The 17,458-nt window shown below is 39.1% G+C and overlaps 1 protein-coding gene across 6 annotated transcripts in view; it reads right to left on the bottom strand.

Moving 5' to 3' along the window:
- The window catches only part of epha3 (eph receptor A3), a 90,542-nt gene extending 74,487 nt beyond the window's left edge, over positions 1-16,055 (bottom strand). For 3 of the 6 annotated variants that reach the window (XM_026145861.1, XM_026145862.1, XM_026145865.1), the window contains exons 1-3: positions 15,865-16,054; positions 8,332-8,396; positions 160-171 (exon numbers count right to left, since the gene is read on the bottom strand). In XM_026145861.1, coding sequence (XP_026001646.1) covers positions 160-171; positions 8,332-8,396; positions 15,865-15,958 — 171 coding nt within the window. In that variant the 5' untranslated portion in view covers positions 15,959-16,054. Of the gene's footprint in view, positions 1-159; positions 172-8,331; positions 8,397-15,864 lie in introns of all 6 variants that reach the window. The other 3 variants (XM_026145863.1, XM_026145864.1, XM_026145866.1) reach the window with 2 other exon arrangements.
- Positions 16,056-17,458: the final 1,403 nt, after the last annotated feature.

Below are 17,458 nucleotides of genomic sequence, written 5' to 3'. Positions count from 1 at the left end.
TTTCTCTAAAAGTGAGGACTTTCAAGCTGCAGTCTTGGTTATTTGCATCACACTACTACTTCTACTAAAGGAAACGTGCTGAATCCACTATGAAACAAAAGGAGCTACGACGTATAGACAGATGAGAGTGTATACCAGGAACGTTTGTGTCTATCTTACATTTTCCCTCCACTGGGAGAAAGCAAAGAGAGAGGAGAGGAGAAAAAGAAAGTGGGGTCATTCCTTTTGAATTCAACACAGCGGGTAGACTCATTGATCATGTGCTTTGGCTTTGCTGTCCCGGCAAATCAACGCTGAATCGGAGTGATGATGAATGGACAAACACCTGAACTAGCGGGCTCATAGTGGCTGAAATGGCAGTCATTAGAACAAATGGGCGTAAATGCGTAAATGGATGCTTTTGTGTATATTTTCTCATGGTGAAATCCAGAATGCATGTGTGTCTAAATGAGCAGCACTTTCTTCAGAGACGGAGAGATATACAGAGAAAGAATTTCGTGGTAACTGGAACCTAAATTATTGCTCCTTTCACCCACAAGCATTAATGGTAACATAAACCCACACACGCACTCACATAAAGCTCATGTGAAGTGTTTAAAGTCTCATAGCAGGCAAACACAGCAGGTGCCTTCAGCTGAACTCAGAAATTAATGACGAGCTAAGAAGGAGTTGGTTCTCTGTTACATGTTTTTGTCTGCCTGTGTGTGGGGGTGTGCGGGTGTAAAGCATATGTATGAATGTCTGATGTTCAAGAGGCTCTCAGGCTGAGGGATAGCCACTCACTTTTCATCTCACGGCAAAGTTAATGAAACACCCCTGAGAGAGCGAGAGAATGAGGAGGACAGGGGAGAGAAAACAAGAGGAAATAAAGGAAAGCGCTAAAAAAAAAAAGGAAAAAGAAGAAAGCAAGAGATAAAGTGAAATGAAAACTGAGGGCCGATACTTCTTTGGTGTTTAGTCTCCCCCATCACCCTCTTTGGTATCACGTCATTCATCAGCCAGTAGTCCTAGCTCTTTGGAGGTCTAACAATAACAGGGAAATGTCTGCAGGAGTGAGTGGGACTAAATATAGAGAGGTAAAGCTAAACTTAACATTTCACCTTGCTTTACTCAAAGGTGTAAGAGCACGACTTTAAACAGAAGCATAAAAATGATGTGATGACATGCAAAAAGCTATGTTGAAAGACTTTGACATAACAAAAAGGAAAGTGAAGGCAAGGACTCCCACTTTGATTAATGATTTTGCTGACATTAAATTTTACAAGATAATAGACTTCCGTGAACATGAGAATAATAATATATCCTATTATGCTTGTCCTTTATATAGATGTGTGCTTTTTGTCATGGTTAAAGCAATGTGTTTCTGCCAGGAGAGTTCAACCAGTAATTTAACTTTTTTTTGTGGTGACCTGCTTAAAAGAGAAGTGACAGATGTTTGCGTTCTGTCTAAAAATACATGAAATTGGGTGACTTGTGCCAGTGAAGGTGCTAAGAACGGCAACAAAAAAGATTAAAGCTGAGGATAGAACCATACTGCATATGAGTAAATTGTAGCATATCAATCCCATAATACAGCATATATCATTCAATATTACAGTGGAAGAACAGTTATTTTACAAAAATTGGATGAAAAACTACGGTTTTGTCATGTAAAACATCAACATTTTTTCAGTTGCTGTTTATTCACTTTTTATACATTTTTTAGGATTAACAAAGGATGATACTGTGGACAAAGGCTGTATCAGGTGACCCTGAATGTTCTATGTTACGCTGCAATAGGCCTAGTGTTTGTTCTTTACTCACCTATTTTCACTCACAATGTCTTTATCACCACTTAATATACCAGATTGGTTACTATTAATCTCTGGATTTCTTTCTCAGTGGGTCTTTTGTCCTCCCTCCCATTGCCGCTAACAGGTCGCAGCAGATGGCAGTGCCTCCCTGAGTCTGGTTCTGCCAGAGGTTTCTGTTAAAAGGGAGTTTTGCCTTCCCATTGTCGTCAACTTCTTGCTCATAGGGGGTCGTCTAATTGTTGGGGTTTCCTTTCTATTAAAGGAGGGTCTTTACCCTACAATATAAAGTCCCTTGGGGTGACTGTTGTTGTGGTTTGGCATTATTATAAATTAAATTGAACTTAACAGGAATGAAATATAGCAGTTTATGAACTTCTACCATTCTGCAAACAGCCTTCTCCTCCATTTTCCTTTTTTTTTTTTAACAGGTGACAAGTCCAGTGAGACAGTGTACTTCTTCTTCAAGTTAGGCTCATAGAGTACCCCTTCAGGTAGGGGTACTACCTACTGTACTTTACAATGAGGTAACAGACTGCCCTGTTCAACCATCAGTTCTTTGTGTAATGAGTTTGGAGTGAGACAGCCTTTGTGTGAATCCTGTTTATTCTCAGTAGTGCAGATCTCAGTGTGAGCTACTAGCTTTGTGTCATTCCTTTTTATACTCGTCCAGTATGCTCCAAACTGGGCTTAATCTAAAGCAACTATGACTGATGGCAGTCTGTAAGCTGTCTTATGGAGAAGCTTGCCAAACACAAACACAGAAAGGTTTTCAAATCAAATCCAGTATATGTCTGTATGTGCCTGCGCATGTGTGCATTAAGTACGCTATATGAGAATATGACTCAGCTTCAGCAACTTTCTGCCAAAGTAAATGAGAGGGATATAAATGTCTCCCCATCACTGTCCCTAAATATTACATCATGGGAGTTAACTTGTCTAACCTTGAATCACTTCACTTTATTTCTAAGTTGCAACTCTCTGTCCTTTAGACCAGAAGTAAAAAAGAAATAAGAAGAAATAGAGAATATGTTAACATCATTATCCGTATTTAGTTGATTGTTACATTATGTGTGGGTCAGTGGAGGTGTACCACAGTACCCATGAGTTTCTAGACCCAACATTTCCACTAATATTGCTATTACTCACTCATTGCAATACATGAAAGCTCTTCCACCTACACAAGAAACACTGAATGTCAGTCAGGATGAAAAAAAAGATCTAGTCAGCAGCTATTCCCTTGTTTCTCTTCAAGGGGTTGAGGGTGTAACTCCCATCCCCCTGCCCTCTAATTGATATATAACAACACTAGGACCCTACAGCAGTCCACGTGACCTTTGACCCTGACCCCTGATGGTCACAGCTGGGACAAAGTTCAGTGTAATCTTGCCCCTGGTTTCTCTGATCTGTGCTGTAGGTGAAGTAGCTAAAGGGACAGTAAAATGAAGTGTGGTAACTTGATCTGCTCTGGACATAAGTAGAGCAACAGGCACATCTCTGAGTCACAGAGTCAGCACACCAGTTTATCCACTTCAAAGACACTCAGGTCAATGGTAGTTAATGGGCCAGTATATGGACTTGTAAAGGGCAGCAATACATTAAAAGCAAGTCTTGTTAAGTGTAAGAAAACAAGCTCAATCATGCTCTTATCACAAGTCTAACTTGCTCAACAAGAGCTTAACATAACAAATGTTTCATTATGTTATAGTTTAGATAATTTATAACATAGTGCATAATTCAGTTTAATCAAGTTATGTAAAATATATTTTTTTATTTAAAGATTTTGATAATTATTTCAACTTAATTTGCGGGAGAAAAACAATTACTTGCTGTTAAAATCAAAACCATAATGGTTCACAATTTGGTTTTTACTTTTAAAATAAGCTCTTTATTTACTCATTTGCCAAAATTGGCTATTTGTGATTTTGGGATATCAGATTACTGAACGGAAAAAGAAAACAATTATAATTAAAACGTTCTGTTAAATCTCTACAGCTGGAGATGGTGATCCTAAAAGCCGGAGTGTCTGCAACAAATGCTGGTCGAGAAGCTTAGAGCACAGAGGTCTTTGGGGTTACAGGCTCAACAACTGCAACATATCAAATAGAGGATATTTCATCACTCTGTCCGGCCAAAGGAAAACCTGAATGTTTATGTGATCCCTCCTTGTATTCATCCCATCTCTTGTTTATGTGCGACCCTGAGCTTTGCCTGACGAATCATTGTTTGTGTTTTGTTCAAGGACAGACTAGCTGATGGCAATTGTTTGGGGATGCTGGAATCACAAATGCTGTTCATTTATATTTAAACAGTACTCAAGAAAGAAAAATGTGAGTACTGTAATTGTCAAAGTTCTTAATGTTCTTTTTCTTTACTTTTTTCATTTTTTAAGACACGCTTGCCTCAAAAATGTCATGATCTTCACTGCACTGGTAAAATATATGTTTACTCGTTACTAATGCTTCTTTGTAACACCGAGGTGTAAGATTTTCATAGTTTAGGGAGGTTTAGTACAAAATCTGACTGTGCTTATCAGTACAGTTGTATAATGCATACAACTTTTAATAGGATGTAATAAAATAAACTCCTCAGGATTTGTGCCAACTTATCTCAGGAACACGAAAGTAACAATAAATCATTTTACCCTCCCCCTTCCTCCTTACCTCTGGTCTCTTGCATTACCAAACTAATCCTTGTTTAAGGATAGGTTTGCTCTCTTTCTCCCTTTAAAGCAGTTTATCTGCTCAGGCTGATTTTGCACATGAAGTAGACGCAGTTCGCGGGGGCTTTTAAGCACTTGGATGATTAAAGAAGCTGAAACAGCAGTTGTCAAAATGAAAGAAGACAGATAGAGAAAGAGAAAGAGTAGGCTGACTGGTGGGCCTGTTCCCAAAGCATAATCAGCCCTGCTATTATTTGCCTGTCACCTCACCCTCTCATTCCAGACCTGAGAATTGGAATGTGAGGTGTGAATGTGTTTTGGTTCAATTTTTGTGCGAGTCCAGACACTATAAGCAAAGTTCACATACTGTGAGCACTGGCTTTTTATTCTACAGATGTCAAGCTTCTTTATCATCAACAATACAAATGTTACTGCGCTTTTACTAAAGTCTGACACAGTAATGTAGACTGTTGAACCCATGTAAAAACAATTACAAGGCAATGTTTTTACTGTATAAATAGTTTTAAACTTTTTTATTTTTGCTGATTAGCATGTAGCAAATAACTGACATAAACTTGGTATTTAATCAGAAAATCAAACTAGAGTTAAGCTATAACTTGTGGTAAACACTTTGGGTCTAAATGCTGCAGCGACTTTATTTATTTGAAAAACAATGAATCTAAGTTCCAAGTACAACCAGAAAGGACATTGTATTCTCCCTTCTTATGAAGAATGGACTTTAGTTTGTAATTATCCATTAATTCTATTTTGTATGCACAGCCAGTGTCTAGGGTGTTGGTTTGTTGCTGAAGAATGCTTTCAAAGCATGCAAGAATGTAATCTTTAACACTCTTTAGTGATGGGCTAAGCCCCCTGGACACTGCTAAGCAATCAGCCAGCTTCCAAGACAGATAACTGTATATCTGGATCACACGCACACAGACACACACGCACACACACTCATGCACTCATCAGTCCAGTCGGTGGCTCTGGAGTGAACATCCTGGGGAGGCTAAGCTCTTAATTTGTTCTGACCGGAGCACGTTGTGTCTCGGTAGGCCAATAGCCACGGCCTCTCCATCAATGTGAATGAGTGTTTGTCTGTGTATGTATGTGTGCGTGAGAAAGGGAGGGAGTGAGGGCTCAGTGCCACTGCCACATTATGAGAAATCATTTGTGAGCAGGAGTCTCTCAGGGCACTCTGCTTATCGGAGCGCAGTCAGTGGATGACGTGAGTAATTACAGATGATTCACCTTGAGGACTTGATCATCAGCAATATCTCTGTGTGTGTGACTCTCTCTCCCTCATTCCTTCCTGTCCTTTCCTCTCCCTGCTTCCGTCTCCCTCTCCCCACCCCTCTCTCTTCATCCCTCTATCAGTCTCCTTCTTTTTGATCCTCCCCCCATTCCCTTCTCTATCTCTCTGGAGTTATTCTCATTTAACAATGACATTGACTCACATTCCTGCAGCATTTTTATGAATTATATAACCACACGCTCTTCATCTGAACTTGGTCAAAGCAAAAAACTTGAAGTAAAACAGACATGGTTGCACAAATTGCCTAACCTCTGTCAAAAAAGTCTGGTGTCCAGCGCTGGATCAAATAGCTGTATCAATGAGTATTTCCCTAGCTGCTTACATGTGAATAATGTCTATCAACACAACATCAATCTGGCCTGTCAGCTGGTCATGCAGTTGTTGTGTAGGTTGCAATTGTCTTTTGACTAAATACATTTTAAGGACCTGAAGTTTTTCCTTTGGGTAATTTTTTCATTGTGGTTGAACCTCATGAAAAAACCGAGTGCTCTGTTGGTGCCAGCTCTGTATATGGCCGAGAGAAACAAGGTTTGGCAGCTCAATGGAACAAATGACTGGATTACCTTAAGCCACTGCCAAGGAGTAATTCTAACACTTAATAAAGGAGAAAGAAGGAAGTGTGTGTGTGCGTGTGTGAATGAGTGTGTGTGTTTGTGTGTGAGAGAGAGACAGTGGGCTTGCTCAGAGGCACAGAAGTCTAACTAGTTGGAGAAATAAACACTGAACGAGAGCCCATTGGAGGATTTTAGAAGCAGAGACTGATATATGACCTTTTTTTTTTTACATCCAATGAAATAATGCTAATACTAAAAACAATATTAATGTGATTCCTCCTTGTGCTCCTGTTAATTTCAATTGCATTAATGGATAAAACAAACTTGGAAAAATGCTTGATAAAAGGTTACAGTAGTTTCTGTAATATAATGAAAGACAGACAAAATGAAGTGTTGCATATTATGGATTAGCAAATCAAAGGTTTACTTGATATTGCCATGTGGGTGGGTGTTGTTTATACTACTATAAATTAATGTTGGTCCATGGCGACTGATTGAACTGACCTATCAGATTGCTGTGATGTCCTAGCTGTGCTACTCTGAGAATAAGGCCATAAAACACTAGCACCATTAGCCCTGTGGGGCAGAAGTATTATCAATAGAAGAAAATACATAGAGTTGACATTGTGGTAAATGAATAGATTAAAACACATGTGTTTATGAAAGTCAAAGTTGAGTTAATATTTTTAGATGAAGTTAATGTTTTTGCTTGTTTTCAGTCACATTCTGTTAATTTTACACAATACTTGTGTAGGCTTCAGCAACACAGGCCTAGAGGTTGATACATGACCCCTTTGTCAACCTGCAGGTCACTAGGGATAAATATATATTTCCCAACCGGATGGCAAGCAGTTGCTGACTGATTGAAATCGGTCGCAAAAAGGGTGCTCTAAAAACTTCCTTGCGATTGCTTTAGTGACTAGCAGTATGACACAACTGCCCATCGTTTGCAACGAAACTTGAAACTTGTCCACAAACACTCACTAAGTAACCACGGAGTGATAGTGAGACATAAAAAAGTGCAACACAAACTGGAAACAGAGAACACCATCTCCATTTCCGATTGCACTGTTCACAATTCCATAACCTCTCCGTAAGCAATTGGTGCATTTTTTGCAGACAACTCATCATCTTCCAAAGAAATTACTGGCATCCGCGCCAATGTGGTAGCGATCAAAGCAATCACAAGAACCTTTTCAGTGCATCACTGTTCATGACCAATTTCACAAAACAACACAAAGCTACATCTCACAACCATTCGCCAGTCAGTCAGGGAATGAAAATTTTTTCCAAGTGACCGCTAGTTATCATGGGGTCATTGACCAGTGTTTAGGCCTGCATAACTGAGATGTAATTTGTTTGGTTTAATCACCAAAACTACTTGATGTTAAGAAAACAAAAATATGATTTGGGTTAATATAAACCCATTTGATGATGATTATATAAACCCATGATTTCTGGAACAAAGGTATTAAAAGTATGACATGAGAACAGTGTGTCTAGTCAGTGATGGCCATTTAACACCATTATTTAAGATACTGTAGGAACAATACTAACATGGCAACATCACATTGTGCAACAAGTCAGCTTTTGATGGAATTTCCTGTTAAACGCTATCTGAGTTGTTAATGGGAGGCTGGAAGTAAATCTGGAATTCTTTTGCAGATGTTTTTGGACCAAAAGTCCAAAATGTATGCTTTTTCATGTTTAATCTTTATTTATACATACATGTATTCAAAAACACAAACACATATACAGGCAGTATGATTGTATGGTGAGCTCTGAATACTTTACCCTGCTAGATAAAAAAATGAACAAAATGCCTAAAAAAGTGGGTTAATCGTCATTGGATGATTGTTTCAACACGGCATAGTGAGAACGACAAAAATCTGAAAAAGCTGATTTCACGGTTGAAGCTGACATTCAATTCATGTTATTGGATCTGTCTCCTAAATGCAAACATATTCAGGCATGATGTGGGTAAATATAGAGATGGAAGATACTCACCCCATGTGATGGGTAGGAAATCCATCCTAACTCCCCTTGGCTTGCTTTTGAGTCTAACAGGTTGACTGTGGTGAGGAAGAGAGAGAGGAAAAACAAAGAAAACATATGAGTGTCTAGCCCTTGTTAGCCCCAATTAGCCTTTATCTAATCCCACAGGAGGATTCACCAACCTCAAGCACTGATCATGACTCTATTTACTCAGCTGCCCCCCACGCACACACAGACATATGCACATACACACAACCACAAGCACTTGTACTGATGTCTTTGTGAGGAGATTCATTGATATAACCCATTCCCTAGACCCTTAGCCTACCCGTCCCTAAACCGATTTAACTCTAAAACTAAGTGTTAACACTTAAGGGGCTCTTGGAAGAGAGAAGAAAGTTAAGACTGGTCAAATTGTCCTCACTTCTCCAACACATCCTTGTTCTGAAGGTAAGTGAATAAAGTAGGCTTTGTATCCTTGCTTTGTAAGGCATCAAATCAAAACTTCACTGGGCAAACAATGAAAATATCCTGAAAAGGTACTGAACTAAAGTACAGTCAGTTTTTCAAAAACCACCAGATGTCTTTTTTCCTTTTTTTTCTTTCTTTTTTTAAAGACTTTTCTTTTGACCCATCTGACCCCCATTCTACCGACCCACACACATATCCATGGAAAATAGAGTGTAACCAGGTGAAGCAAAACTCTATTGGATCTAAATTCAAATGCAATCACCGGTTTCAGAGGTGGTCCGAAATTCAATTGGCCACACTGAAATCAAAATATAAATCCAATCCAGAATGAATGGAAAAAAACAGTTTTAAGTGTGTCTCCTGCCAGAAATTCGTTCTTTTCAAACACACATCAAGCAGCAGAAGGGGATCCATGTCTAATAGAGGAAATATGACTGAGGACAAATAAGACAAGGAGCTTCAGTGGTTAAATCATGCAAGTGCAGGCTCTGGCTTAGCAAAACAGGATTCAAATTATGGAATTTAAGGGACCGAACGAATAACTATGTCTGTTGTGCAGAAGTTTTGAAGTCACAAATTACTTATGAAAGCGCTTTTATTGCCTACCTCCACAGAACATAATTAGAAGTACACTTGTGAATAGTAGATGTGATGGCCAAATTGACTCTGACACAGAGTATCTTAAAAGGAGCTGAAGCATTTTCTATTCTTAGTGTATACACTTGGCTGTGGAGTGAATAATTGTCATTGAATACAACTGTCAGCATGGGTCATGACACATGGAGTGAGGAATGTGAAGGCAGCTTTATGCTCAAAGGATGCCCCACTTCAGCAACCAAACTGTCACGAGCAATTTGGCAATAGATTCTGTCTAGCGACACAAAGCTCAGACTAATAAAGCTTAGTGCTCTCACCTCAAACAACAATTTATGTAGTTAGAATAAAATACACAAAAAGATTTTGGTGGTGTTCATGACGTAAATTATTTACAGTTAATCCCTTTTAGTCCTGTTTTTCAAACAGTACTGAGGAAAAATAGGATGCTTAAATATAATGTTTCTGACAAGCAATGGTATGGTGGAGAAAAAAAGCACATAAACCTACAGTGGGCTAAATTGGGACACATTATACTTTTAATATGTTACTGTGCAATAGAAAATGTAGCTTAGGATTATGTGAATTTGGTAAAAAAGTAAAGGACAGACAACCATTTATTATAAAGAAAAAAAGAGCAATACACTTCATCAGTTCCAGCAACACTGACTCAGCCTCTTTTTACTTATCCCGTTGAGAGCAAAGCAGTCGACAGCTCTGAACACTCAAACAAGTAGCAAACACTTAGCAACGCAAGTGGACACATACAGCAAAGTGAAGCAGCAGTGCAGTAGAGGCCCTGCAGCTGTAACTCTATTCACTGTGAGAATATGAAGAATGCATTCTTCCTTCATTCTCCTGTGCAAGGCTTCAGTAAGCAAGAATGTCCACATATCAAGTGTTTATCAAGTCATGATGGACCGCTGGCTCACAGGGAAGCCTTTTAAGTCAAACACAATCTACCCCTGTCAAGCACCGGGATCTAAATTTGCAAGAAGAAGCGATCTCACTTCTCTGTGAATGGGTTGTTGTTTTGTACTACAGAAAAAGTTGGAGAAGGAAGTGATTCTTTGTTTCAGACTTATCAGGTAAACATCAGCCAATGTGGCATAAAAGGACCTTAAAATGAAGCATAGAAAGGCAGACACAAACACCTAGATTTATTATTCTGGACTCAAAACACAATAGATGTTCACCTGAGCTGCAGTCATGCTAAACCGCTGAGCCAGTTGAGTGGCAGTGGACACATTCATATTAGAGTTTAATGAAGCTATCTGTTCATGTCAGATAATAGCAGCTCAGCATCCAGGGCCATTGCTTCCAATTTACATTTCTCAACGAGCCGAGCCCAACACTCAAATTGAGCCGAGTGAGGGAATTTGAGAGCAGAAAATTAGACAGCTCTCATATCGCAGGAGTAAAAAGCCCCCTCCAGCTGCACTTGGCTGAAGAAATCAGTACCCACACATGCGCACAAATGCATGTACGTTCACAAATACATGCAAAGCACAACAAACACAAAGGACGCATCCTCAACTAAGAAGCAAGAAGAACTGAGATACTCTGAAACACAAAAAACGCTATATACTGAGAGGTAGTCAAATGATGCCAACACATGAAATCCTCCAAAGGAAAGCGTTTGCAAGCACATGATGTAGTTGGACATGGACACGCACATCTACTGTATGCATTCATTTTTTGTAGAACCTGACCAAAACGTGCAGTTTTTCTCACACATGCGCATTCAAGCAAACACAAGTGCACACATCAACATTTGCTGACAGTCTTTTTACTCTCTCGCTCAATCTCTCTCTCTCTCTCTCTCTCTCTCTCTCACACACACACACACACACACACACACACACACACACACACAGTCAGTTAGCAAGCTAGCGTCAGCCAAGCATATAGCCCCTGCCCCAACAGGGAGTGCCTCTAAACGGGAACTACGAGTATTAATAGCAAACTCAGCCAGCCTGTCTGGGAGGGAGCAAAACATCACAGAGGTAGAAACAGGTGAATCAATATATAAAGCAAACTAAGGTCACCATCAAACGCCCACACTCATAACCCTAGCCCCGAGGAATGGAAGACATCCTTTTTTCACTTGCTGGTGACCTATATCGCTTGGCATATTATGTGTTGAACACTGTAGCAAACAAAGCAAGAAAGGGTACTTTTTCTGATGCCAGTGTTACCATGAGTAACGGCTCAGATGAAAATAATAACTGTACAATACAAAAATCTCATGAAATAGTTCTCCACTGCAGCCACATATTTCACAGCTGATGTTAGAGGGGAGAAAGAAGAGTCAGTCAGTCAGAGACTAAGGAGAGGGGCATGACCAAAGAATCAGCTTCCTCCATAATAGAATAGCATAGAACACATGTCCTTATCTATCAATATCTGCTATTTGAAAGAGTGGATGATGCTTTGCAGCCTGGTTCCATGCATCTGAAGGTTGGCAGGCCGCAGTGCAGGCAAAGCAAGCGACTTGTGTCTGTGTTAAAGGGTGAAGTGTTCACCTCCCATTATGAATTATTCAAGAGCAGAGTCGCTCTGTCTGATGTTGCTGCTGCTTGCCCAGCCCCTCTGCTCCCATTTCTCTTTCTTTCTTTCTTTCTTTCTTTCTTTCTTTCTTTCTTTCTTTCTTTCTTTCTTTCTTTCTCATATAATTTACACAGACATAAAGGCATAGAGCACTCCTGCACACCATGACCACGTACTGTATATCTACACATGTAGTCTCCCTAAATACGGATTTTTTTTCGCCTAACTCTGAAGATAAAACGTTAAAATGAGGATGACACCCTTCGGTCAGCATACACATATAAATATAGGCATTTAGAATACATGGGGACGGGAGTGAGGGGTATTTTGCGTCTGCGCACATTTCCATCCCCTCTGAAAAGTACCATCGCTCTGAGACGCACATCAGCCCCAGCGGGACTGCTGAGCCGGGCTCTCCGGGCCAAGCCTCCCTAACGCCGACTAAAAATACCAGAGGCCTCCGGACGTCCCGCAGCGAGCCAGCATTACACCACCTAGAAGGACATGCTGCACCACATCATAGAAACTAATGACTTTCGAAACTTTAGATATTTTTTTTCTTCTAATTATGTGGAATTTAAACGATATCGGATAGCTAATGTCAGCACAAAGTCTCCTCAAAGGCTTCTCAAAGTGAAAATGAATCCTCTCCGCTGAAATCTATTACTGAGGCGTTTCTCTGTATTTCCTTAAACTTTTCCTAAAGTTTTACGGGATCATTAAGACCTAATGAAAACCACACAGTAAAATTAAATAAAAATGCTTGCTGAGGTGCGGTGCGGAGACGGAAAATTCAACGAAGTACAGACGCGAGGAAAACATCATAAGTTTGTCGTCATCCTTTTAAACTTGAGGTTTCTTTTCTATACTGATGCTTTTTTTCTCCTTTACTTGTTATAACGCACTTGATTCATTTCCTAATTTACTGATAGCTTATATAAACTACAGTAAGACGTCAGCGAAGTCACAGAAGATGTTTTTATGGCCATCGAGTTTTAAACGTACAAACAGCCCCCCATGGTCAAGTGGACTGTTTTATAATCTCTGCGCCAGGGTAGATTTGATCACCTTCAACTTATTGGCGTGAAATAAAAAATAAAGCCTGTAAAAGTGACGTTATGTTTCGGTCGTGTAAACAGTGACCTACAGTTCAACGTAAAAGATCATGAAAAAAGAGTGTCTTCGAATTCGTCACATTATGTTTATGAAAATCAGTATTTTCAAAATTGGTACAGCTTTCCAGCGTGTTTATTGTCTGCTTTATTTTTAAAGCAAAAGTTTATGATCTAAATAAAGATTAAGAAAGATCCAAGAAAGCCCTTTAAGTGCATATATACTCTGTGATTATACCTCTGATTTTCTTTTGTGTCACGGAAAAAAATGTGTGTGGACCTCATTCTAAGGTTTGTAGTAAATTACTATGTTTTTCTACTTTGTTACTTGTAGAAATTAATGATCGATATGAGTTCTCTTTCATCGTGAGGACTGTCAAAGTTGACCAAAACAGACGTGTGTTTCCATCTGTTTAACTTTTAACCCGAACCGGAGAAACAGCGCTTAAGTGATTCAAAACGTCTTTGTCGTCTTCATATTTGTGGTGTACAAGTCTATATGAATTTCTATACAATGTGCTGTATAGACGAGGCAGCTCGATACTGACACTCTCTGGCTGATTTATGACTCTGGAGGGCGAACATAATTGCCTGATTTCTTCATTGTATTGACACTTTCCCTGTTCCAGCTAACATGCAAACTGTTTAGTTAGTTTATCTGTTTGTGTGTGTGTGTGTGTGTGTGTGTGTCTTCTCATCGTTTCTTTTCTCTCTGATATTCACTCGTATAAATTACACGTTTATCCTAAACTCTTAAATTATCCCCCGCCCCACTCACTCCGCGTTCTGTATCGTCTCACTTTCTCCCTTTCCTCCAAACGCACAATAAAATACTAACACACTCCTACCAGTAGAATTGTGTGTATTTTTTTAGGGTCAATGTGTATTTGCTTATTTTTTTACCATCGTGAGCCAAACTAAAACTTCACCAGTCTTATTTTTCAATCAAATGCTTATATGTGGATTTGCATTAGGCCTGGGTGGCTTTGACTCTTTTCTATTTTTTTTTTTTTTTGCTTCACCACAGAACTGCACATTTTCCCGACCCATGCCTTCGTGTCAAACACCATAAATTAAATCGTATGCTCTCTTGCATTGCGTTAACAACTAAGGAGATATATTTCCCAGACACCAAATGCTGTGCATAAAAAAGGGGACAGTCTTTTTTTTTTTTTTTGCATCAAATGAATGGTTTACATTCCACAAACATTTTTCGTTAAGAAAACATTGATTTTAGGCTTGATGGCTTAAAAGAAATCACAAAACTTATAGGGTCAGAAGAAAATCCACTGAAATGTGACTGGCCTGATGAATTAATTCATTTATTAAGTGCGCGACAAGTGAAACTTTTAGTTTGATAATCGTTGGATTATAAAACAGATCCTTTGGCGTGACCTACAAACTAACGTCCAAAACTTTCCAAACTTCTCCAACAACATCAGCCTTGATCTGGAAGTTTACACGGGGTGGGTTTGTCTCTGAACATTCAATTACTGTGGTGTAAACTGAAACATCTACAGTATACGGACGGATTCCATTACTTTCTCGCCATTAAGGTTTAAACTGTTGGATATCCTAAACTGAGACCTTTGTGCTGATAATTCACATAAAGCACCATTTAGATGGCTATCGTGTTAATAGGTTCTATTCACATTTACAGACTCATTTTTCATTTTTTCTTTCGGACTTTTACCCAGAATAACTTTAAACATTATCCCTTACTTGATGTGACATAAACCACAGAGAACTGGACATTAAAAATAAACTCAATTACATTTTTTTCTGTCTCTTGTGGAGTGCTAAGGGTTGGAGCTCATCCTCAGAGTGCATTTGCATTTACTGCCCCTGCTTAACACACACACATACACACACTTTGACCCGAACATGTTAAAGTTTTAAAGATGTCAGGATGTAAACCAATAATTTACAAAGTTCAAACCAAATCTCCCTCTGTTGTGTAAAGGTTTTTTTTCCCTTTCTTTATTGTTTGTAGTTTAGTTTCATATGTTTGAATAAATGACTGTGCTGCTAGTGGACGTGTCTACCGTAGCCTTTTTCTGCCCCGGCTTCAAAATACTGCCACAAGCTTATATTCGCCTAGAAAGCGACCAAGACCTAAAGAGAGATAAAGTGCAACGTCTTTGTCGCTCATTTATCATGAAATCGGCTTTAAATGCAACTTTTAAAAAAGTCGTGAAACTGCAGATTTACATGATCACAAAGATAGACTTAATCTTTATTCGAGTCGAACCCATTAAAAAAGCAGCCACGTTTTTACGCACTATGCGAATATTCTCATATTCTATTTATTGCCTTAAAACTGAGTTAAGCTCACAGTTACCCAGTAACTGGGGCGTCTACCCCAAATGGATTCTTGGGTAAAACAGACAGACACGCACATCTCATATAAACACAAATATCGGAGTTTCTTTACGTCCATTCGTCCCACAATCACGCGTCTTTGGGAGCTGTCTCGACATCACTTAGTTTATTCATCTCTATTTGAAAACTATTAAGTCATCTTAGCCAAATTATCGGAAATCGCGCTACCTTGTCTGGCTTGTTCGGATTTGGATTCAAGTTTACTCTCTGATTATTACTATCTGCTGGCGATCTTATCCAGTTTTATCGGTGATGTCCGGTGTCACCGTGATTCGCTCTGGATAGTCCTTTGATTTTTGAGACTATAATTTAGACAGTAAGCCCTCGACGAGCGCACAGCTCTGACCGCGATACGTGCCGTAGCGCACCATTCATACATAAACACAAGTGCGCACATACACACAAACACACATGTCCGCAGCCTGAGTTCCCTTACCTTCATTGGGGGGATAGAAGACGGGAAACGCGGGGATAACGCAGGACAACAAAAGAAGTAAAACGAAAAGGAGTGATCGCGGATTGCAATCCATGGCGGCGGATCAGAGACACATAACTCCATGAAGCCACTGACTAATCTGGGAACGTCTTCTCCCCACTCAGCTTTCTCACTCTCTCTTGCTCCGTCTCCCTCCGGTTGGAGGAGTTTTCCGCTGGGTCCTACAGAGTCTTACATACATCAAAACAGCGTTCAAGTTCATCACAGGTCATTTTAGAATTTCTACCACAGGCGTCTTTAAAAAAGAAAAAGAAAGAAAGAAAAAGAATGACGAATTCAGCAGTTCAGCGTATTTTATCGTCTATTTCACCGAAATCTGTAACATGAATCAATTCGAATGGAGAGCAGGGGCTGAGATAAACGTAATGGGTTTATCTAGAAACAACAGTCTGCACTATGTTTTCTTTTACCAAATCTTTCCTTACACTTAAAGAGTGTTTATTCTCTCCCAAAATATCTGATCATAATGGATTACATTTGGCTCAGTTACTATTATGAATGAAAATGCAGTGTGAGCCCGTGTTTAAACAAAGCCACATAAGCACCATGAGAAACTTTATTTATTTATTAAATATATAAATAACATAAAGTCTGTGGTTAAAGGCCATACTTTAATTTATTTGTTCGTTTTGGTTTAAGCTTTGACTTTTAGTGACCTCTTGTTTTTAAACTGGAAACTGGGGCAGACAACAGTATGATGTTATGGTGTCAATCCTGCTTTGGCAAAAACTGTAAAGCACTGCAAAAGTGCAAAAGAACAGTGAGTCACACAGGATTATTAAATAAGGGTACAAACACAATTGTTTTGTCATATTATGCGGCTGTTTTGTAATATAACATTGACAAATTTATATTATATTTAAGCTTCTAGCTATGTTTAACCTATAATTCATACTATATAAACATATAATTCTGAAGAACCAAAATACCTATTTGTTTATACTGTTTTCCATGTTGTAATACTCACCCACAGTAGGATGAAATTTTATTTATCTTTGTGCTGAAGGACATATGTCGTATGTGTATTTCGTTCTACTGTCTGCATTTTACTTTGAAGGCCATTAGGGGCCCCTGACACCACAATACTTGACGTATACTGAAAGGCTGGGGTGGCAGTGTAACGTCATGGCACTTGCTGAGACGCCAGCTGTTGTGGTGGGGGGTTGAAGGCTTGTGATGTATGGGAAAAGTTAAAGGACATAGCACACACAGAGAAACAATGCCGCTTCACTTGGATTTGAAATATCTGCTTGTGAATATAAATCATTTTATCAGTTTACTGATGAAATATCTTTTATCCTGTCATACATTCATCTTAAATCAAATAAAAATAAATATTGTTTTAGCCTCTATTGAAGGTTTAATTTACAAATAAGGCTGCTAAGGAATATAGTACCCAGTTGAAGTAATGATAATAATATGGAGTCACTGAATTAAACTAAACTTTAAAACAAACCACTGAACACACAGCTAAATGTGATGTCAACAAACCTACAGATTTCACAGCTTTAGAATAACATTTGCGCCATTAAAT

The sequence above is a fragment of the Astatotilapia calliptera genome, chromosome 16 (genome assembly GCF_900246225.1).
Source record: "Astatotilapia calliptera chromosome 16, fAstCal1.2, whole genome shotgun sequence".
Classification (NCBI taxonomy): domain Eukaryota; kingdom Metazoa; phylum Chordata; class Actinopteri; order Cichliformes; family Cichlidae; genus Astatotilapia; species Astatotilapia calliptera.
Note: the sequence above shows the minus strand (reverse complement) of the source record. Positions and strands in the feature narration are given on the sequence as shown.